The 22,055-nt window shown below is 44.9% G+C and overlaps 6 protein-coding genes across 8 annotated transcripts; 3 read left to right on the plus strand and 3 right to left on the minus strand.

The window, feature by feature from the left end:
* Positions 1-283: 283 nt before the first annotated feature.
* Positions 284-4,002, plus strand: GL218_09253 (Serum response factor-binding protein 1; the record flags this gene model as incomplete). Its single annotated transcript, XM_033586080.1, has 4 exons — positions 284-679; positions 1,182-2,702; positions 2,849-3,058; positions 3,550-4,002. 4 exons carry the CDS (start codon positions 284-286, stop codon positions 4,000-4,002), a joined length of 2,580 nt encoding a protein of 859 aa, XP_033439790.1.
* A 3,096-nt stretch (positions 4,003-7,098) lies between these two features.
* GL218_09254 (uncharacterized protein) lies at positions 7,099-7,860 on the minus strand (the record flags this gene model as incomplete). The annotated part of the gene is made up of 1 exon (XM_033586081.1): positions 7,099-7,860. One exon carries the CDS (start codon positions 7,858-7,860, stop codon positions 7,099-7,101), a length of 762 nt encoding a protein of 253 aa, XP_033439786.1.
* Positions 7,861-9,366: 1,506 nt separating this feature from the next.
* On the minus strand, positions 9,367-10,952 carry GL218_09255 (uncharacterized protein; the record flags this gene model as incomplete). Of its 2 annotated transcripts, XM_033586083.1 has the most annotated exons (2): positions 9,367-10,464; positions 10,521-10,952. In XM_033586083.1, 2 exons carry the CDS (start codon positions 10,950-10,952, stop codon positions 9,367-9,369), a joined length of 1,530 nt encoding a protein of 509 aa, XP_033439788.1. The 2 variants fall into 2 exon arrangements, with proteins under 2 accessions (XP_033439788.1, XP_033439787.1); XM_033586082.1 differs by lacking the exon at positions 10,521-10,952 and having other exon boundaries at positions 9,367-10,428.
* Positions 10,953-12,996: 2,044 nt separating this feature from the next.
* GL218_09256 (Annexin A7) lies at positions 12,997-14,561 on the minus strand (the record flags this gene model as incomplete). The annotated part of the gene is made up of 2 exons (XM_033586084.1): positions 12,997-14,070; positions 14,124-14,561. The coding sequence occupies 2 exons, from the start codon at positions 14,559-14,561 to the stop codon at positions 12,997-12,999; spliced, it is 1,512 nt and encodes a 503-aa protein (XP_033439783.1).
* Positions 14,562-15,580: 1,019 nt separating this feature from the next.
* On the plus strand, positions 15,581-17,997 carry GL218_09257 (the record flags this gene model as incomplete). 2 transcript variants are annotated; one of them, XM_033586086.1, is made up of 4 exons in its annotated part: positions 15,581-15,811; positions 15,905-16,083; positions 16,143-16,698; positions 17,470-17,997. In XM_033586086.1, the coding sequence occupies 4 exons, from the start codon at positions 15,581-15,583 to the stop codon at positions 17,995-17,997; spliced, it is 1,494 nt and encodes a 497-aa protein (XP_033439784.1). The 2 variants fall into 2 exon arrangements, with proteins under 2 accessions (XP_033439784.1, XP_033439785.1); XM_033586085.1 differs by having other exon boundaries at positions 15,581-16,083.
* A 1,220-nt stretch (positions 17,998-19,217) lies between these two features.
* Positions 19,218-20,744, plus strand: GL218_09258 (putative phosphatidate cytidylyltransferase; the record flags this gene model as incomplete). Its single annotated transcript, XM_033586087.1, has 3 exons — positions 19,218-19,376; positions 19,453-20,634; positions 20,703-20,744. The coding sequence occupies 3 exons, from the start codon at positions 19,218-19,220 to the stop codon at positions 20,742-20,744; spliced, it is 1,383 nt and encodes a 460-aa protein (XP_033439781.1).
* Positions 20,745-22,055: the final 1,311 nt, after the last annotated feature.

A 22,055-nucleotide genomic window follows, 5' to 3' on the forward strand; every position in this document is an offset into this window, starting at 1 on the left:
GACATACACATATCATTAGTTACACTATCCAATTACACATTGATTCATTGATCTATTGATCCTTCGATCCAAGCAATTATTCAATACATCAATCAATCAATCCACTCTATCATCGATTCATCAATCGATTCATCTTATTGTCATAATTATTGACTTTAGTTGATTCATTGATTTATCTATCTATTACCTACCCTATCCTACCTCTTCCCCTATTCACCTTACTCTCTACCTTACTCCTCTATTTACCCTTCTATTAGTACATTGATCGACCAAGTCTTTCATCATGTACGCTATCACTATCCTCGTTCCCTTCCTTCTGGCCCTTGACGCCATGTTCGCCGCCCCCTTTGGAGGAGCCATCGGCATTATTATGATCTTTTGTCTCTCCGGTTATGATGACAACGATCCCTCTGCCAATATCTTCGCCCTTTTCGCAAACACTCTTACGGCTATTTGCGTGAAGTATGCCCTTGGAGGAGGTGTTCTTCGGGAAATCCACGGAATCGCGCTCATGTGCGCATGCAAGGATTCTTGGGGTGTCACGTATCCCAGCGCGATCACCGTTGCGACGACCATGATAATGCATAAGTTTCTCACTAGCGACAAGGATATGTTTCTTCTTGATCTTGTCATGATTGTCTGCGCTGCAACCCCCTCTCTTCGACACATCCCTCACCAGGTAACTCTCATCCCGACCCTTATACTTACCCCTAATTCTAACGTGTTATATTATAGGTACTCTCCGTGGCTCTCGGATTAACCCAGCGCACATGTCTACTCATAGGCCGCTTCTTGGTTCTCATCCTGCGTGTTACTATGTCCATCTTAAAGCTCCCTTTTACTCTCTGGTGCAAGTTATGTCGGGTTCTAGGAAAGCCTAAGATGGTTCACATTAGCACGCAGATGGACACTCACAGCCAAAGTCAGCTAGCCATATCTACCATCATGACTGTTACAGACTTGCCCCCTATTATTCCTCTTGAGCCGCTTACGCCTACACCACACCTATAGTCCACTCTCACAAGTCTGTTCTCGAGATACTTCGAAAGGTCAAACCGAGAATTACATATCTTCGAAGATCATCGTTTATGATAGAAGATGATCTTGAAACAGGGCTTGTCGAGGAAATACTACGGGCTCCAGGTCAGACAATCTCTTCACGTGAATATCTCAGGAATAAGTGGGCTATGGCCAAGCAGCCAAACCAGATTACGCCGACTGAAAGCCCGCCTAAGTCTAAAGAGCCTGTTGGCGACCAACCTAGTATTCAGCAGCCTATTATCGAACAGTCTGCAGCTGATCAGCCTACCATTGACCAGCCTACCGTTGAGAAGCCTGCCGTTGAGAAGCCTGCCGTTGAGAAGCCCGCCATTGAGCAGCCCGTCATCGACCAGCCCGTCATCGAGCAGACCATCATCGAGCAGACTATCATCGAGAAGCCTGCCCCTGAGGAGTTTACCCCTGAAGAGTCTACCCCTGAGAAGCTCAGTGATGACACGCCTTCTATCGAGGTGCTCACTACTCATGGTTCTCCTATTTCTCAACCCACTAGTGAGGAGCCTCTAGACGTGCAGCCTACTATGGAACAGATGGTTATTGAGCAAGCTGTTGCTGTTGAAGGACATAGTACCGAAAACCTCTTGACCAACGGCCCTGTTACCTTCGAGCTGCCTCCCGCGGAGCAGCAATCCATTGTGACGGCGATTACTGAACAACCTACCTCCCAGTCCCCCGAGATTCAGGAGATGTCTTTCACCGAGCAGCTTACTGAGACGAACTCTATGGAGGAGCACACTATTTCGGAGACTCTTAAGGAGGAGCCCTCGGCTGAGCAATGTGCAATTGAACAGCTTAGCGAGCCTATTGTAGAGGATCATGCTATTGAACAGGTCTCACACGATGAGCAACCATCCGATGATATGGCTCAATGGGAAGAGATTATTGACAATATACTGGACGATATGCTGTCTCTAGATAATTCGCAGCAGGCCGAGAACAGCCAGTCTAGCAACGAGCATGTTGTTACCTACGAGCCAGATATAATCCCCCCGCCGGCACAGTACGACTCCAATATACAATTTCTAGAGAACCCTATGGTCATAGAACAAGCTGTCGAAAATGGTCATCTTTTCGACAGTGAACCACCTATTCTCACCCAATCTACGCCCGTGTTCACGTTCAACAGCGAGCAGTCTACTCAAGCCGAACAATCTTCCTCCTCTTTTAACTTCGGTGTTGGACAGTCCACACCCACATTCTCTTTCGTCAACCAGCAGCCCATAGAAGTTGAACAACCTGCTGCCATTTTTAACTTCGGTGCTGAACAGTTTATTCAACCCGAACAACATACCCCTATACCCCCCTTCCTTAATGAGCAGCCAATTCAGGTTCCACAGCCAATGTCGGTGTTGTCTTTCAGTAATGAGCAATTCACGGAAGCTGAGCAACCTGACTATACCATTAACTTTGGCGGTGAACAATCTACACCTATGTTCTCTTTCGGCAACGAGCAATCCACAGAAGCTGGACAGTCTGCCCCTATCTTTAACTTCAGTGGCGAACAATCTGCGCCAGTGTTCCCTTACGGTGACGAGGAGCCTATCGAACCCGAGCAGTATGCTTCAATGTCCTATTCCAGTCACAAAGACTTTAATAATATCGGACAACTTACCTTCCCGGGGCGCTCCCTAATGGCTCACAGGGTACTACTCAAGAAGCATACACTAAGGAACCTGTGCCTCTTAACACTGAGCAAAGCCAAGCTTACCAGGGCTCCTCTGATCAGCAAAGCTGGCAGATTAATGCAAACGAGCCAATGAATTCTGATCACTCGGCTTCGATGGAATAGAAACCCCAAACCGATGATCGAATTCATGAGGCAATGGATGTCGAAACCGATGAAGACGAAACAGGTGAAGCAAACCTAGAGGCAATGGAAGAAGAAACCGACGATGATATTCTAGAATTGATGGAGCAGACACTTGAGGAGGAGCTAGCAATGGAGCTTGCAAATGGTCAAGATCCTGACAACGAAGAATCTATGGAAGATGCACCAGAAGTAGATAACCATAAGGACCAGCAATATATTCCGGATGAACCTATGACGGAAGCTCCATTTATAGCGACTGGATCCACACAGCCAGCCTATTCCTGATACTCCTACTATCCCAAATTATTATCCGACTAACATTGTTACCTCCATACATACGACTATCCCATTTCCTATCGCTCACCTTAACTCGGCTGATATCACCTCTATGAATACACCTACATCCTCTATTAACTTTACCTCCAATGTGGGTATATCAAGCCAGACTACTATCGCCCCACCAAGTAACCCCCATATGGGAAACGAAGAACTGGTATTTGAAGCACCTGGTCCAATATTTGAAGAACCTGTGGTTGCCAGCGGTCCTGATATGGAAGATACCCCCATGGAAGAGGATCCCTCTGATGAGACTTCTCCAGACAAGGCTACGCCCGTCCTAGTCACCCTAAAGCCCCAGCCCCTTCTCGAGCATTCCTACAGCTTGGTTGCTCCCATCTAAGCCGCGAGAGGCAGAAAAATTGGATCTCGACGCCCTTAAGAAGACCCTCAAAAACAATTTAGAGGAACGCTCAAAAGAAAGCATCATGGGACGAGGCGGGAAGCAGAGGGCTTTCGACCAAGCAGCTGTGAAGGGGTCCCTCCTACCTGACACTTACTACACCATGGATGACGAGGGCTTGCCTCACAAGGAGACCGATGGGCTTCCATTTACAGAGATGGATGATGAACGTCTGAGTGTCATGATGGAGAGATTAGACACAGCAAGCAAGCACAACCAAGACGAGCAGAACGAGAAGAATCTTCTGGTCGCGGAGGCCGAGAAGAAGTTGAAGGAGGGGTGGCAAAAGAAGAAGAACGACGCAGACTACCAATCACTAATGAAATTAAAGAAGAAACCTGCCAACCCGTTCCTCGTTCCAAAGAAACCGAAGAAACCGGCAGATAAAAAGTAGACTACTCTGAACCTTGGTAATGTACAGTTACACCTGGTCCCAACACCAACCCAACAGCTTTGCGGTCGTAAGAATTCATTTCTTTCATTCAGCATAATCCCCCTTGTACCCCATGGCCGTCCTTCGCCGGATTGGCGTGAGCTCTGCCTCGCAAGCAGGCTCATATGTAACATGCATTTTTATGGGGTGCATGTGCCAATCAAAGATTGGTGTTGATTTAAGGGAATATGCCGTCTGGAAAATGAGATCTTCGCTCGGAGCTTTGGGCCTGGCTTAGGGACTTTGTACTAATTGTCATTACCTGGGGGCTGGAGAGCAGTCTGGCTGCTTAACGTCAGTTCTCTTCCCTCTTTGGAGCGGTAAATCGGGAAGATGGGCTGTTATCTTTATTTTGTTTTTGACTGGGCGAAAGCCGTGTCTTAGACTATTACACCCCCTCTTTCCCTTCCTCTCGCCAACTGGTAAGCCCTCTGGCCTCTAACTCACTACACATGTCACTTGGCCTCCATATATCCGAAAAGTATGCAAGGTAAGTGTTGAGAAGGCTAAACTTAGGATGAAGTGAATCTAACAAGTATTTATAGATATCTCATTCTCCAGGAGGCGTAGCCTCCCAACGGAACATCAATAATATGTACTAGTAGGTTGGTAGGTTCGCCAATAACTCTACGACATTGCAAGTTTGACGAGATATCGAGCAACTTGCCGATACAATGAGATTGGCGGACAATAAAATCTCTCTCTCTCTCTCAAAAAAAAAAAAAAAAGAAAAAAACCGAAAAAAGAAAGGAAAAAAAAAACCAACCCCAAAAAAAAGAATCAAAAACTTACAAAAAGAAAAACCAAAAAAAAATTTTAAAAAAAAAAAATTTTCAGAAAAAAAAAAAGAAAAAAAAAAGAAAAAACAAAGGAAAAAAAAAAAAACTTACAAAAAAAAAAAAAAAAAATAAGAAAAACTAAAATAAAGTATACATAAGAAAAAGACTAAGCATAACAAAAACGAAAAAAAGTTAAACTAATTATAAAAAAGAAAACGAGAAAAAAAAATGCTGGGGTGATACACACATCTAACCGTTGTCACTCCAACACTGATCAGTGGTTGGCTGACAAGTCAATCACAGAGCAGCAAGGAAAAGTTCGCTGGAAAACTCAAAGCGGCCCAAGATAGCGGCCATGGGAAGAAGATGCTATAACTGGGAGAAGCACATACACGAGGACTTTAAGAACCTCGACATTGATACGAAGATCTTTGGAATACGTTCCGAACAGACTTCGACGGTTGGAACGTAGCGGCATTTACAAAGATCCCAAAAATCTTGAGAACAGCGATGAAGAACCACCTCATAAATCATGGAATCTACATGCCTTAAAATGGCGTGATCGATTAAAAGATTCCCAGCACATCCAACAAAAAGAAGAAAAACAAAAAAACAAAAAAAACAAAAAAAATTAAGTTAAACCAATTATAAAAAAAAACCCAAAGAAATATAATAATAATAATAAAAGTAAAAATAAAAAAGGGGGAAAGGCAAAAAAGGGAACCCTTAAGAGCACAAAATCTCACTTACATAAGTACCTAAAACAACTACACAAAACTATCAAAAACATCGACGCTATCGGGATCAGAAAGGAAGAAAGACCAAGTTTCCTTGTATGTTTAATCGACACACCTCGGCTCATAGAAAACACATACGAAACAACCCTCGAGGAAGGCTGTAGCCAAAACTACAGGAAAGACTATCGGCAAGACTAACAAAGGTTACCTGTTAGCAGACGGACACATAACTACAAATTAAAAAGTAAAATACTGTAAGTACTATGAATGCATCAGATACTCATAGAATTATATGGAAACTAACACTTCGTATTTAAATATTGCCACCACACCATAAGAACTAGAAACCTCCTATTACCTCTAGTCAACAACACGACATAAAATAAACTCTTCGCCTACAACACTGCGAACTACAAATCAGGTATGCAAGCAGCACAACTATTGTTTTAATTACCGAACATGAAGTGAGAGAAAATCGAGCTAACACTGCATATTCCTAAAAATTCTATGGCAGGCAATATTTTAGTGTAGTGGTATGTTGACAACAACTCCAAACGAAAGAGAACTTTTACTATCCAATCGACTAATTAATCCATCTAGAAAGTCATTAAAGCCAGCGCCAAAGAAGATGCAAACGTACCAAGCGGCGATTGACGAAGACGAAGACGAAATGATGGAGAGCACTCCGCCCAAGACTATAGCGACACTAGCCTGACAAATTGCTTCACCTTTCCAAACCCCCAAAAAGAAATCAAAGATATTCGTTGGACATTAGGGAGGAAATTAAGAGAGACGGACAAATAGAGATAGGAAGTGGAAGGATATTGACAGGGGTCTCATAATTGGTAGCTTCATTTTGTTATACCTGAGACGTAAGGAAGTCAAACAATAGGATTGAAATTCTACCTCCAATACGCCACTATCAATTCTTTAGAAAGGCTTTGTCTGAGAGACTAGTATCTAACGACGAAGACGATCACATGGAAGGAGTTAGGTAGTTTATATTCACTATTGGACATTAAAGAATCCATCATTATCATCACATTGAGTATCTCACTGTCGAGCAGTATATTATCGACACTAATGATTATACACTGCTATATGTTTTTGTCATCTTCTGTAAGAGGTAATGAGTCTTTACCGATATTCTTCATTTAAATTCCACAAGTGTTTACATCATCGCACTAAAACATAGGGGTAATCATGCAACTAGATATATTCAAGGCTAACGACAGCCAACTATAGGCTGTTAAGAATACCCTCGCTCACGAGGATAATAAAGGTAGTAGGTAATACGCATTCCCCATACAAGCAGCCCTCTACTTATTGTAGTAACCACATAATGAACCATAACATCATCTCGTTGTTTCTCTACCGGAATTTGAGAGAAACGGGAAACCACCGAATCCTATACCAATAAAACCCACTTATACTGACCAATACGCCGCCTTTCATAATATCAAATTCATCGTTAGGGAAGTGGGGGAACCCCTTCGCATCCACTGTAGCAATCCAACTGTTCTACCGAATTATCAGATGTTTTACCAGCCCTGGCTGTGATGTCCATGTTGCCCATGTTGCCCATGATGTCCATGGTGGCTGTGGTGGCCATGGTGGCCGTGACTATGTTGTCCTTGGTGGCCACCATAGTAAGACTCTCCGTGATGCGATGACCCATGATGTCCGTGACCATGCCCATATCCCTGTCCTTGTCCATAAGCTTGATTCTGGCTCTGATTCGAATGGCGCTTCTCCAGCTTGTTCTCTATTAAATTGGCTGCCACCGCACCAACGGCACTACCTAGCATGGTGCCCAGTTTGCCCTTACCGAGCTTGTGGCCGAGGAAGCCGCCGGCTCCGCCTCCAAGTAGAGTCGCGCCTAGACCACGCTCGCCATCCTCTCCAGCTTGCGCCTGGTTGTAGTTCGGATCGCGATCATTCTGGGCGTATGGATCTGCGGAGTGAGGACGCGATCCTGGGTGACGGCCATCGTTCTGTGGGCACGGAGGCGGCGCATAGCCAGCATCCGAGTGAGCGGAACCGGGTCGCGAATGCTGGGACTGTGGTTGGTAGGGAGTAAGATAACCCTGTTGAGATGGGGCTGGCGACTGAGCGTAGGTGGGCTGAGCGGGGTATGGCGCCGGAGAGGGGGTACCGTTTGCATAGTTTGGTTGAGATGGATACGGGGAATGCGATGGCGTCTGAGCGTATTGAGGTTGTGGGGGATAAGGCGACGAGCCCTGCTGGTGTTGAGGCGGGGGATAACCACCTCCACTATTTCCATAGTAGTCTGCTGCTGACATGTTGATATCCTTTCTCTTTCTTAGGAATAGAGGATATAAGTTGAAAGTAGAAATTCTAAAGCGATCTTTATACGCTATGAAGAATGACTTTTAGGAGTATGAGAGGAAGTATAGTTTGTTGAATATCTATGGCAAGAAAAGAGGAAGAGAGGAAAAGTAGAAAAAGTGAAAAAAGTTGACCGAAAATAAAGAAGAGTCGATAAAGCTTATTTATAAGTAAGCAGAACTTTAATTATATACTTAACTTAAGTAGGTTATATTAAGTTGAGGCTGGTTTCATACTTACATGTACATATGTACGTCCTTACATGTATGTACCTCCTAATCCAATAAGCGCCGACGTTGCTGACAACAACCATCGTGATTAAGAGGCGCAGTCATTTTGCCTCGCAGCTGATTACTATAAATGTGCACTAAAGCGGAAACACGCGGCGATGCGGACACGCAGTCGGAGCTTAGCAATCACCGGTATTAATACTAGGTGACGATAAGTGAATGAGGCTTGGAAGAAAAGAAAGCCTTGGCAGGGAAAAAAAGAAGAAGTCATGGAGAAAATTCGGATGCGTTTGCCGTGACGGAGGCTTGAGCAAACTGCCCGCAATGGAACAAATCATGGCGGGGAAAATCAGCTTCGCCTCATTAGATAATCGATGCAGGATTACGTACATTAGGTAACTTAGCTGAATGAGGCTGATTTTTATGGTTCAATAAGTGAAAGGTAAGTGTGTACCTATGTACGAAGCTGTCGGCTGCCCCCCCCTTTTCAGGTACCCCCCCTTGTAAGACATATCTGCAAGCAAAAGCTGATAGCCGGGATGAACACGTGGGGAACTTTGTTGGTATCGCTGTAAATTTCATTTATTTCGTTAACTCAGTAGCAAGACATCCTTACTAGAAACATGACAACCTTCGTTATACAAATATCATTACAGACTCCTACCCTGGTACATACCCCTTACATACCCCTTATACACCCAAGTCGTCGTTTAATACACCCTCGATATACATGGCATTCTACGCCTAGGTTTGATCAGGGGTAAACATGACTCGTTCCTATGTCATAACCCCTAAACCCCAACCTAGATAGATACGTGTACACTATTAAGAGCATTTTCGATTTGATGGTGAATCATTCAACACATGCATTCAATCGCTCCGAAGATAACCCCTACTTAGACAAGATAGTATGTAGGTAACCTACGCTTGAACAAACTCATCACCCGTTCCAACATATACACCCAAACGGCATCTACCCCCAGTCATCATGCTCATAAATCTCCCGTAAATGCACCCAGTTGCTCCCGCAATCCCCAGTGTCATCTCATGAAAACCCCAGTAGCTTAATGCATATGGTCGTGAATGCGACATTGAGAGAGAGAAAAAAAATTACATCCTTTTTCGACAATGCGGAAAACATGTTATATACGCGAGACAACTGATGAAAAAAAATGACAATCTCAGTCGCCAAGTACGCCGTATAGCAACCCCATGAAAAGGAATATTGCGTCAAACTCCCACCACTGGGCCATTCACTCTTCTATTCTGGGGAATGTGGATCTCACTCTCCTCACTCGATCCGAGCTGTCGTCTGGCCCCTACCCGGTCGAGCATCCTTTCTATGTCATCACCTCGCAGTGCTGTTCTCGGTCGGGACGGGCCGCTTAGGCCAGCAGGGATAGATAGAGTTGGTCGCGGAGCCGATCCATTCGTTCGGCGACGAGGTGTGCCTCTACTTCGCGGAGATACGTGCGTGTCATCAATATCCATCCCACCGTAGATACCCGGTGACTTCTCAAATCCAACGCGCTTAACTTGGGGCGCGTGATTATGTTGCGGCCGCGCTGTTGGTAAACTTTTGCGTCCCTGGTTCCCGGCCTCGGCTCCCGAACCTAGTCGCGAGGTAGGGAGAGCAGTTCTTCCGCCGTTGCGCGTATGCGGCGGATGTAATGGCTGTACTGGCTGCGAGCCCTGTGATGAAGGGAGAGATGAGGGAAATGTATGCTTTACATTTGCCGAGTTTCCAGGGCTGCTCATAAACATCAACGTCTCCAACGCTTCCTGCTCCCGCACATTCTGGTGCGGAGAAAAGAGGATAGGGTCGACATTGGGTGTCCTAATATTCCCGTGACCCGGAGTGGCTTGTAACGGACTTGGCTGAGCAGGAGTATGGGGGGAAACGTGATGCGGGTGAGATAGGTAAGCTGGTGCAAACCTCGCGTTGGAGCTACGACGAGGATGGGTCTGGTTAGGCTGACGTGGTTGTATAGGCGCAGGCGGAGCTAGCGCGGACACTTGGGTGTTAGGTGATGTTGAAGCAGATGACTTCATGTTACCCTCTCTCCATAATGGCTCATACGGGCGACCTTGGAATGGATGTTGCGTTGTAGGGCTGGTAACCATGCTTGAAGCCCTGTGCCTCGTAGGAGCAACTGCGACTCGGGGGCTTGCAGACGCCCCATATCTACCATGCAACGTAGATGTGCTAGAAGTGGGAGAGGCAACTTGAGACGCGAGCGACTCAACCTCATCGATAGAATGCCCTTGCCAGCCGTTGTTGACCTTGACCATAGCGTAAGACAATTTGGTCCTCAATTCAGCCGATAGCTACGATTGAGTTAGCAGAGATCGCGGCAATGCGTTATTAGATGCTAGCGAATTACCTCTCCGATGCGACTAGAGGTAGAAGCTATGCTCACGGTGCTAGTGTTTCTAGAGTGACCAGGTCGAATTGGGGACACGCTTGAGCTATTCCTCTTGTGCTTGACCACACCGTCGGCCATACGCTTTCTTGATTGACCACCAGCCGTAGGTGCCCCGTCTACCTCGTTCATCCTCTGCTGTGCTGCGGCGAGCTGGGAGAGCTGCAGGAGCTGAGACTCTTGACTCGAGCTATGGCTATTTCTTATTCCATTGCTACCCTCACTGTCACTTTCGGGCGGAGTGAAAATACGATCTGTATCATTGGAAGCGGTAGTATCTTGGGAATCGTTGCTTGAATAATTGAGTGGTTGATTCTGGGAACTTGGGATATTTTGAGATTGTGACGAGTGGCCGAGGCCTGTCAAGGAACTTGAGGTGTTGACTTGCGACATGATCCAATGTAGAAGTTAGTTGCGTTAGATATAATGTTAGAGAAAGTGCCACGGTCAAAGGCACGAAGTTGTCGCGTCTTGTTGGATGTGGATGCAATTCAACTAATTAGAAGCTATCAATCGCGTTTTCCATAAAATCATGTCTTGAACCTAGCCTATTTGGAAGGGTAGGTAGATATTGTTGAAAGCGGTAAGATTCCACGTTTAGAAGACGAAGGATTTCCTTTATGGGCGCTGATGTCGCTTAGCGAGGTATACGCGTTACGTCGTCGTCAGAGTCGCGGTTATTGCGAGAGTTTAGATTAAGACTTATAACATTCGGATTGTTATAGTCGCGTTGAGGCCAATGCAACACTCAGTAAATTTAGCATTCGAAAAAGATCTGAGACTGGAACTGAGACATAAGATATATGTTATAAAGTATAGGTATGTATAGGTATAGAGGTATAAGTAGAAGTATAGGTATAGGTGAAGCGAGGAGGCGAAATAAAAGTGCGGCCACACGGGAATTAATAGTAAAAGAGCTCGAATTGAAATCCAGCTATGAAGTTTAGACGCGACGCGGGTTTTGACGACAGAAGTATCAGTTTAATCATTTAACTAACCCCCCATAGGTGATGATATTGAAAAAGTCGGAGGGGAACATTGGACGTTGACGTTGACTTTAACTTGGATCCAAGGGAATATGAACAAGTCAACTCTTGGGCAAAGTATCCAAAGTATCCAAAGTAGCGAATGGGTTCCAATATTAGGAGGGGAAGAAATGGAGGGAAGCCATTGGCCGTTTATTACGCGGTCTATGTAAGTCGCGCGACTGCACCTACCTAAAGGTTATGTACCTAATGTATTTTTTTTTAGGTACACCTTGGGCGCACCTGGATCTACTTCCAAGGTTGTCGGGGGATCATGTGCGCTAAGACTTCCCTAGATTTACGCTTGGCCCCAGCGTCTTGCAGCCACTACAAAAGGCCTGTACCTTGTAGGCAGATCATTTTTACTATGGGTACCTACATGTACATTGCTACACATATACCACATACACGTTGTCCCTGCAGCAATTCTATGGAGGCAACTCTTTTTTTTTTTTTTTTTTCTTCTTCTTGAAATTGAAGGTTTCATTTAATTATGAATAAAATCCATGGAAGAAAATAGGTAGAAATATTAAAAGAGATAATTGGCTATAAGAAATTCTGTTGCCTCGAAGGCTTCCATAAATGTACCTACATGCATGTGGTAATCTGACCTAAATTAAAAAGTACCTATGTACCTAAAGCGAGTAATAAGATCGACTTATCCCCTGTCAAACCACTGCAGCAAGAAAGCGGGAGCGAAAAAGGAAAAAGAAAAAAGCAAAATTCAAAAAATGGCGCTTCTTCTTTTACCCTAGGTTTACCGACCGGCCTGGCTCGGTCCAGCACAGCACGGACAGCACGGATTTCACAAACCACCCGAACCAATTTAACACGAAATCACGTGGCACCCTATCGCGATCCACGATACCCCCACACCCCTCTTTTGAATTTAACCCACATGTATAAATCAGAGGAGGTAGGTAGATATATTTCATGTTCAGCCAGAATATAAATATACGATATATTAACCTACAAACATTTTAAATCAATGCTCACAAGAAGAAAATGTTTAATAATGGACCGAATCCTCTATGATCTGTAGTTGATGTAATCAAGTACCCCCTATACATGTCATTCTACATAATAGAATGATTCTATATTATCCCCACATGGAGAAGATAATCCACATATATAAGACCCTTCTTTAAACATAGAGTTTACTAATAACTAGGTAGTTAGTAATTTACCTCGGTACTATTTCTCTTTTATAACTTTCAAGTCACATAGTTAGATTATATACAACCTTTAGCAATTTTAATGTAAGTATGAATATAATCTACAATATTCTATTTCTCAAACCAAAAATAGCTTAGTACACACGAGACACAAAGGTTTTTACTTGTAAGAACATTATGACGAACTTTTCAAGATCGATTGATTAAGTATAGTTATCCAAAGCTAAGAACTCCCGTTCACTTTCTCTCCCGAATCAACGCAATCATCAGATCCTCGTAATCTCCACTCAGGACACCCTTAAACGCAGCACGCAATGAAGTCCTGGCCGAAGAGTGTACCTGGTAAGCAGCCTTGGCCATATCCTGACGTGGACGGTTCCAGTACAGACTAACGACCCTGTTGATTAAGAGCCGGTCCTTGCGCGGAGTCTTGTATAGTGGCCTCTCCAGCCTCTTGGCATCAAAGCGTGCTCGGTCGATGGCGTTCTCGAGCATGTAGAGGAGCGCGTCCTCCATATCCCCGCGGAACTCCTTCTCAATGACCTCCTCGAACGAGCGGTGGTACTTCCGCTCGTACGCCTTGCTAATAGCCTGTAGCTGTGCGGTGTTAGAATTCGTGAATATTTGCGCCACGGAGATGGCATTGGCGCCGATCGTGCCCTCAGTCGCGCGCTGCAGTTCTGTCACCTTTTGATCGATATCCGAACTGATTACGGGCGCTGCATCTTCGGCACGCGTGGCAGAAAGTACCATGCTATAGAGCCGGAACAACGTGTCATCTACGTCGTCTTTGATATCTACCAGGAGTTCGTTGCCCTTGATTCTCTTATACTCGGCGTTGATTGCGCGAATGTCCGCATTCGATCGACATAAAAGAACATCCATGAGGGCATCTTCATCTGTGCCGGCTCGGTCGAGAGCCTTAATGAGGACTCGCACATCCTGTTCTAGTGGTCCTCGGATCAGAGCGAGGAGTGCGGTTTCTACACCCCCACGTGTTTCGCTTTCTATATCCTTGGCCAAATCGCGGATGAAGCGCTTGTTATAATCACCAACAAGCTGAGCCATCGCCCACGGATTCTCGTACTTGGATGAAGTGAGTACGCGTACTAGAACCGCCTCATCGCATCCCATGCCCTTCATAGCCTTGCGAAGAGCTTCAACGTCGGCCGACGTATCGACGGGGGCCACGAACGCTCTCTGAGCTAGGTCATAACCAGGCGACGCAGGGGTCGGTGGTACGCCGTAACCATAACCGGGCTCGGAGTACTGAGGCTGAGGCTGAGGCTGCGGCCATTGCGGAACACCCAGCTGCATGTAATTGTTAATATTTATAGTAGATAAAAAGCTAGCATTATACTTACAGGACCTCCGTGTTGTTGCGGCTGTAGAGAATAAGGAATCGGGGCTTGTGGATAAGTAATATGAGGAGGGCTCTGTCGAGAGCTAGGACCCCATTGATGGTACGGAACTGGCGGTTTCTCGTATTGTCCCTGCTGTGGTTGCTGAGATGGGTAAGGTTGAGGTAGAGTGTATTGTCCTGGAGCCCGAGGTGGACCTGATGGATACTGCTGGGATTGCTGTTGATATTGACTATTCTGAGGAGGGCCCTGGGGTGTGTTGTAAAAAGAATAAGGCTGTTGCTGGTAAGGGGGCTGTCCAGGAACAGGTGGCCCGGCAGGAGGGTAATACGAGGCTCCGGGTGGAGGCTGTTGATATCCTGGTTGAGACTGTCCAGGCTGGTCTGGAGGTCCACCAGTAGGGGGAAATTGATAATAATAATGCTGCTTCTGAGGATCCATGATACGGGTGAGTTGCGTATATTTACACTTGTAAGATATAAAGTAGATGTATTAGAGGTATACTATAAGACAATGAGAGCACTTGATGAAAAAGAAAAGGGGGGAGGAGACAAAATATATATCCCTTAAGGCATCCCAAAGCGTTCTGACGAGGCTGAAATGAGTTTATTTAGCTAAACTCGCCAATTAAAATCTAAACGTTAATATGATAATATAATAAGATAATAAGAGGCCTCCTGAAAGATTCGGAATCTGACCGCAGTTGTCGTGCTACCACCATAACATTCAGCCACCTTTTTCATCCAATAGATTTGTAGATTTAGAGATTGGAGAATCCTTCTTAGGCCACAGCACGAATTTTTATATCTGCCAAGCCAAATATCAGTACCGGATAGAGATAGAGAGAGTCAGCTTTGGGGTTATGTTGTTAAGGCAACCAGCTGATTATGGTCTAAGGTTAGATAGTTTTGCTACTATTTTTTTGGCTAGTTATCGTGTGTTATTAGTTAGAAACACGATTTGGCTATGATGATCTCCTTGATAATGAGAAGAGGTTAAAATTACACAGATTAAAACTAAACTAAAGTAATAAAAAAAGAAGAATTATGAATGGTGTAAGTTATCAAATATTCAAGTGGAGAATTAAGTTAAAGAATAGAAGAAAGATCAATTGATCGAATATGTATCTGTTATAAAAATAGTACATGCAGGTACCTACTGACGTACATTTATATTTGACGTAATATTTCTAGTATCCACCACTTAACGCGCTACGCGATCTAGGTACTGCCTTGTAGATACATGTAAATTGATAGATAATAGACGATAGAAGATAAGATAAACAAGCCTAAGAGTACCTAGGTAACCTAAACAATTGATATTAAACTTCCCTCATTAACAAAACAAAATAGTCCACTTAACATTAATGACCAACTCAATGTTATAATAAAATAATACTACAAGTCGTATGATTTCGCCAATGGGCTTGTATATAACCAATCCTGACTCTTCGAGTCGCCATGGACGATTTTTCCGACGATGACTTCGATACTCTCAATGCGAACATCCTACAGGAGCTCGAGAATAATGCCATTCAATTCACTCAAGCACAGAAGAAGTATCAACAGTCTCAGACTCAGCCTCAATTAGTTGATGATTTCGAAGATGATGACCTCGACGATGCTGTCGTACAAGACGAACTGCGCGGAAATTCTATCCTACCAGAAGAAACAACCCAGCTACCATCGAGGGTAGCTCCTCAACAACAATATCAACAATATCAACAATATCAACAACAATGGGGTGGTCCGGTACCTATTCCTACTAATCACTTCCGCCCTCAGCCTATTAATTCAACCCCTCGAAATCCCCTACCAGCTCCTACTACATCCCGTCAACCTCAGCAACCTTTTCTCGCGCCCCAGCTCCATCATATAGCCAAATTCGTCCACCGCCTCCTTTACCCCGACCGGCTCCTTCTATTCCTCCGAGATACCAAGCCTCGCAAGCTCAAAGGCCTAATGTGCCAACCAATCACGAAATATCCGCCTTACAAGCCCAGATACTAGACCTAAAAACGAGGCTTACAACCAAAGATGGAGAGATAGGCATTGTCCGGAAACGGTTGGAGAAGACACGCGAAGATCACGAGCGCGAGCTTCAGGCACTTAAGAAGCAGGCAACCGAGCAGGTATCAAAGCACGAAAGAGCTCTTGAAGCTGCCAAGGCGGCACAACAGGCCGCTTCTACAGAACTTGAATTTACAAGGCGAGATCTCAAAGACGAGCTAGATCGTGCCAGGCGTAAAGATGGACCCGCAACGCCTAAGAAGAATGCCGCTGCCAAATCGTGGGGTATTGCGGATGGATTTGAAGATGTAGAGATGGCTGGTAGCCCGAGCAAGGGACGGCGTGGTAGGAATACCGGTGCTGTAGCCGGCGCTATGGTAGAACCGCCTGCAAGACTAACGAGAACTCCTACCAAAGGAAAGAGGAAACGACTTGCTGCCGATAGTCCTATCGCAGCACTAGAAACCCACTCGGAAGATGCAATCATGCTGGATCATGCTGGTGTGAACGATACTAGTAACGCACAATTTACACACGTAGATGCTCTACCTAGAGCTGCTTCCTTCGATGTATGTCGTCTCCGGAACCTCATAAATAATCAATATATTATCTACAGAATACTAATGGCCAGCAGTATATGAAAGTGATACTTAATCATAGTTCTAAACGTGGTGGCCCACTAGCTTTCGAGTCCCTAGCTAATTACCGGCTTCCGTCGAGACCTACGGAAAGCCTTGCTTCTACCCTCTTTCAAAAACTGGCTGTCATCGGAGACCCTCACGATCCTATGCGCCTACCGATAGAATTCTGCGAGCAAGTTATTCAACTGTGGCGTAGCTGTCACAAGGAGGGTGTTGTGGGTATCCAATTTCTTAACCCAAGGAGCATCGACTGACCACTTTATAGTTGGAGCCTATAATGGAGCTGGTGTCTTTGATATTTGACGGTACAGCTATATACCGTTGCTGTTTCTCCGTATATTGCACCCTCTCTTCTACCGGTTGCCATGGACTCGTGTTTTGAGGTAGGAATTCCTAGATTTTATCATGAGGGCCCTGGTGATCCGCCAGAGGAAGCCTGGAGAAATTTCAACAGGAATATTTCGACCCCTGAGATTCTCTCTTTATTATATTTAACTGCCCTAGGATGTGCAGCTTCACCGCCCGTTGATGGTGTCACAGACCCTGCAATTGATTTCTGGAGTCAGGTCCAGGTGGAATTTCCTCCTACATCTAAGTCAAAAACATCCAGTAGAGGATTATTTGACCATACTGCGATGGTTATGCACGTCGGTGTTCCCCGAAAGCATCGGACCTATCAGTCCTGACAGGACGTTGGAGGTTGTAGCGGGTGCGTTGATTGAGCGCATTTCGCATCAACTTGTCGAAAAACCACGTTGGGAAATTGACCAGTATAAGCAACGGGGTGTTCGAAACGCCGTACTTCGAACTCTGGCGGCCTTTGCAAGGTCCCCCTTCGGACTTGCGCAATTAGCTATTAATGACTATGCTATTCCACGCCTTGTCACCCTGCTCTCCTCGTGTATAGACGAGCTCTACGATGGCGACATGCGGTACGAATCTTCGGAGGATGATGTTTCACAAAAGGAACTACAGAAATTGGTAGCACGTTCGGTGTTACTATTACATACGATCATCACGAACCCCTTGACTGCTGACTTGGTGAATGTGTCAGGGAAACTGGCCAAGCCACCAGGGGTATCGCAGAAGTACTTGCTCAGTCTAGGAAGACTAAATTTCTCAGAAGATCTGGTATCAGAAGAAACGGCAGAACTTGCGCATGAATTATTGGAGCTAGCAGTAACACCGGAAGAGGGTGAGGAGTTGGGACGGTTCTTCGGGGGGTAAGCAATTTTGATCGCGCAGTTGGACAATGCCAGCTATCTAGCCAGCAAATATACCAGAATCACGTCATATATACGACTCAGTCTACTTAGTCTAATTTTTAGTAGCATTGAGGACATTGGCTTAGGGTATTGTTGGTTCGAAATGTACTTTGGAAGGTCCAGAAAGATGTGTGTATCGATTATTATTATTATTAAAGGTCTAAGGATATTAGCGTAGTAGTCAGCCCTACTCGCTTCCTCGAAGATATTTACAAAAATATAATTTTGAGGCTCTTTTATGGACCTCGTTGTGGATTATCGTTTAAGAATAGTGAATGGGAATCATTGGTGGTGGAGTTGAAAGTTTATATTACCTGCATATGCATTCAACAAGTTTTGGTATTCAAAGGTCACATATCCAATGACATGTTGACATGTGAAGTTGATAAGGTTGATCGAATAGACGGGATGACGACACATTTATTTGGCTTCAGTACTTTATGTACCTATGTAGATAAATGTGGCACGCTGCAATGCCACACTTTATTGATGACTGAGCCACATTTTGACGTAGCCAAGCATGCCACGGGCAAACGACAACCTTGCAAGGTCTGCAAGGCCTGCAAAGTCTAACCGTTAGGCAAATCTAGTGCTAAAGCTCAGCCCGTCAGCACCTACAATCATCGAAAACCGCGGCCCCAAATCAAGAAAAATCACCAAGGAAAAAAAAAAGAAGTGTACCTAACATATCGTCGCTCAACAACACGGACTCTCGGGTTTCTTTAGGGACCGTAGTAGCCGACATCAACGTGAAAAGGGAAAAAAAGAAAGAAAACCTCTTTTCTCACTATTTATTTTATTTACTGTCAAGATTTAAAAGTGTCCACCAGCCGACGATCCGATTTCCCCCACCCTTCGATTCTCAACGCTTCGTCCTTTGTTATACCAAGTCGTTAATTCAGAGTAGTTAGTAAGACTAGAAATACAGAATTTCTATAGTCTTTATAAGTCTCTACCGGCGCGGTATCTTCTTCAGCTCAACAGCCTCGCCCCGACTTGTCGATCTTGTTGTTTCTTGACCAACGAAAACTCTCCCCGTCTCCTCAGCTCATCTATACAGATATTCGCGAAATAGTTGTCGCGTTTGCAAAACAAGACCATTACTAGCTAGTAAACTCTTCGCCGACTTCCGCTACATCTACGCCGATATATATACGCGCAAGCGTATAAGAAATAACCGCCATGACAAAACCACGTCGTGGTGTCCGGTTCCCCGGTCGAAGCCTCAATGGCCACGTCTCTTCTGACGGTAGGAGATCTAGTTTCAGCGAAATAAGCGAAGATGGATCAGGATCTCCTATCAAAACTAAAAGCTCGCCGCAACTAGACGGTATTAGCGAAGTATGTTTTGATATAACTAAGTAGACTTTATAGTAGACTTCTTGATCTCAGAGCTAACATATTGTCTTGTCTATAGAAAGCGCCAGAACAGCCTCAGATGACTGACTACGAGAAGAAAAAGGCCAATTTCCTTACGCGAACCTTCTGGACATTCGTCATGATAGGGGGTTTTTTCGCAGCTCTGTTTTCAGGCCACATATACATCATTGCTTGCATTACTGCTGTACAAATCGTCTCCTTCAAAGAAGTCATTGCCATTGCTAGTGTCCCTAGTCGAGCTCGACAGCTACGTCCTACCAAGAGCTTGAATTGGTATTGGCTTGCCACCACCATGTATTTCCTCTACGGCGAGACCGTTATTTACTACTTCAAGCATATCGTACTTGTCGACAAGGTTCTACTCCCATTAGCTACGCATCATCGCTTTATTAGCTTCGTCTTATATGTCATCGGCTTCGTCTTCTTCGTCGCCAACCTCAAGGCCGGACACCTGAAGTTTCAATTTACCAATTTTGCTTGGACGCATATGGCGCTATACTTGATCGTCGTACAGGCTCACTTCGTCATGAACAACGTCTTCGAGGGCATGATCTGGTTTTTCCTGCCCGCAGCTTTGGTTATCACTAATGATATTTTCGCTTATATCTGCGGTATTACTTTTGGTCGAACACAATTAATCAAGCTTTCTCCCAAGAAGACGGTAGAGGGGTTTTTAGGTGCTTGGATTATGACCATTGTTTGGGCTGCCCTTCTGACGAACGTGCTGATGCGTTCCAAATATTTTATCTGCCCTGTCAACAATCTTGGATCTAGCATCTTCACTGGTCTCGAGTGTGATCCTAACCCAGTGTTCCTCCCGCATACGTATACACTCCCCGATCTATTCTTCCTTCCTGGAAGGACTAATTTCTCCTTCACTACCGAGCCCATGCAGTTTCATGCTATCGTCTTAGCGACTTTTGCATCCTTAATCGCACCTTTTGGTGGATTTTTCGCGTCGGGACTCAAGAGGACCTTTAAGATCAAGGACTTTGGCGATTCGATCCCTGGCCACGGTGGCATGACGGACAGAATGGACTGTCAATTTATTATGGGATTCTTTGCCTTCATCTACTACCAAACTTTCATCGCACAGCACAAAGTCAACGTTGGAAATGTCATGGAGATGGCTATTACGGGGTTGGCACCAGAGGAGCAGATTGAACTAATCAGGGGAATGAGCAGATATCTAGAAAATCAAGGAGTATGGGGACCTGAAGTGAGTAACATACAAACCCCAACTTCCTAAAATAAAAAATAAACCGTTCGCTAACTGACTATACTTAGGTTCATGCATGTCTAGATCGAGTATTACCAGCCCGGAGATAAGGGACGAGTTAGATTCGCGCTCTGGTGAGCAAATGGGTATATACCAGGACGGCGTACACGAGTGTATAGCTACTGGACAGGTTAAGTAGCTTATTAATGAATTGATGATGAAGATTCTCCTCAGGCTCGGTCTTTCTATTCTTGCATATCTACGCAGAGATGGCGCAGTGATTTTATTGAAATTTAGGCAGGGGAAAGGATGTAAAAATAGGAGAAGCCTAACTGGCTAGTGTGTTATGTGAATTCAGTAGAAGCTACAAAAAAAAAAAAGAAGAAAATAAAGAGCATGAACGTTCCAGCTATCTCCCGGGGTTGAGATTTGTTAGCTTAGTTGACATAGCCGATCTTTGAGGGTTGATTTGAGGAAAATTGATAACATCGCCTATCTAGAGAAGTATAAGGTTACAGGTGGGTAGAAGAGAAATCAGGAGACAAATGAGTTCAGAAGTCTAGGACTTGAGAGGAGAAGGAATGAGCGGATCAACATGAAGTCAAGTTTGCCGCATAACGTAAATCTTGGCTAATATGGAAAATGTCGCACCCGGAGATAGACAGGGAGATTATATTTCTTTTTCCTACTACAGTATACTAAGTGGGAATAAGACAGCGAGACCGGTTTCATTGTGTCACGCCGGAGAATGACCGCGTAGTATTCATCTAGATGGCAGAATTCGATAAGATGTCTCGCTACGTCTGCCAGTCGGATATGTCAGGAAGCATGGCGTCGTCTCCTATCAGCGTTATTGGTGCTTGGTTGCTTGATCTTCGCCGGTCTATGCCCGGTATAAACTCGGGGACATTTGACCGCACGAGAGGGAAGCATCGTATCGACTACATATGTCATGTAGGCGGAACGGCTACCGCGAGGGGTCGCGGGGAGGGGGTCGGGTGTGTGTAGATATATCTGACATGATGCTCAACAGCGTATTTCTTCTGCATCTTATGCATAACTATTAGGTACTTGCAGCTAAAGAATAGATTCCATGAGATACGGTTTGATTCCTATTGGTTTTCCTACCGAACGAGTGGCGAACACATTTTACTTCTTCTTCTATGCACAGCCTAATTCACCGAAGAGGGAGGTAAACTACCTAGATAGACGGAACAGATATCTACGACGCCCACGCTTTGCGGCAATTATTTGCAGAGCTAGGTTAGTCCTCTCCACGGGGTAGATGACAGGAAACATGGGGGCACCCACGTGTGTGTAAGTAAGATGAACCCGCATCCATGGATAGTGCAGTTATCGACCTATGATGGCGTACGTGGCTGGCTGAGAAGTATATTAGGAATAGTTGAAAGTAGAATTGC

The sequence above is a fragment of the Daldinia childiae genome (genome assembly GCF_008694065.1).
Source record: "Daldinia childiae strain JS-1345 chromosome Unknown Scaffold17, whole genome shotgun sequence".
Lineage (NCBI taxonomy): Eukaryota > Fungi > Ascomycota > Sordariomycetes > Xylariales > Hypoxylaceae > Daldinia > Daldinia childiae.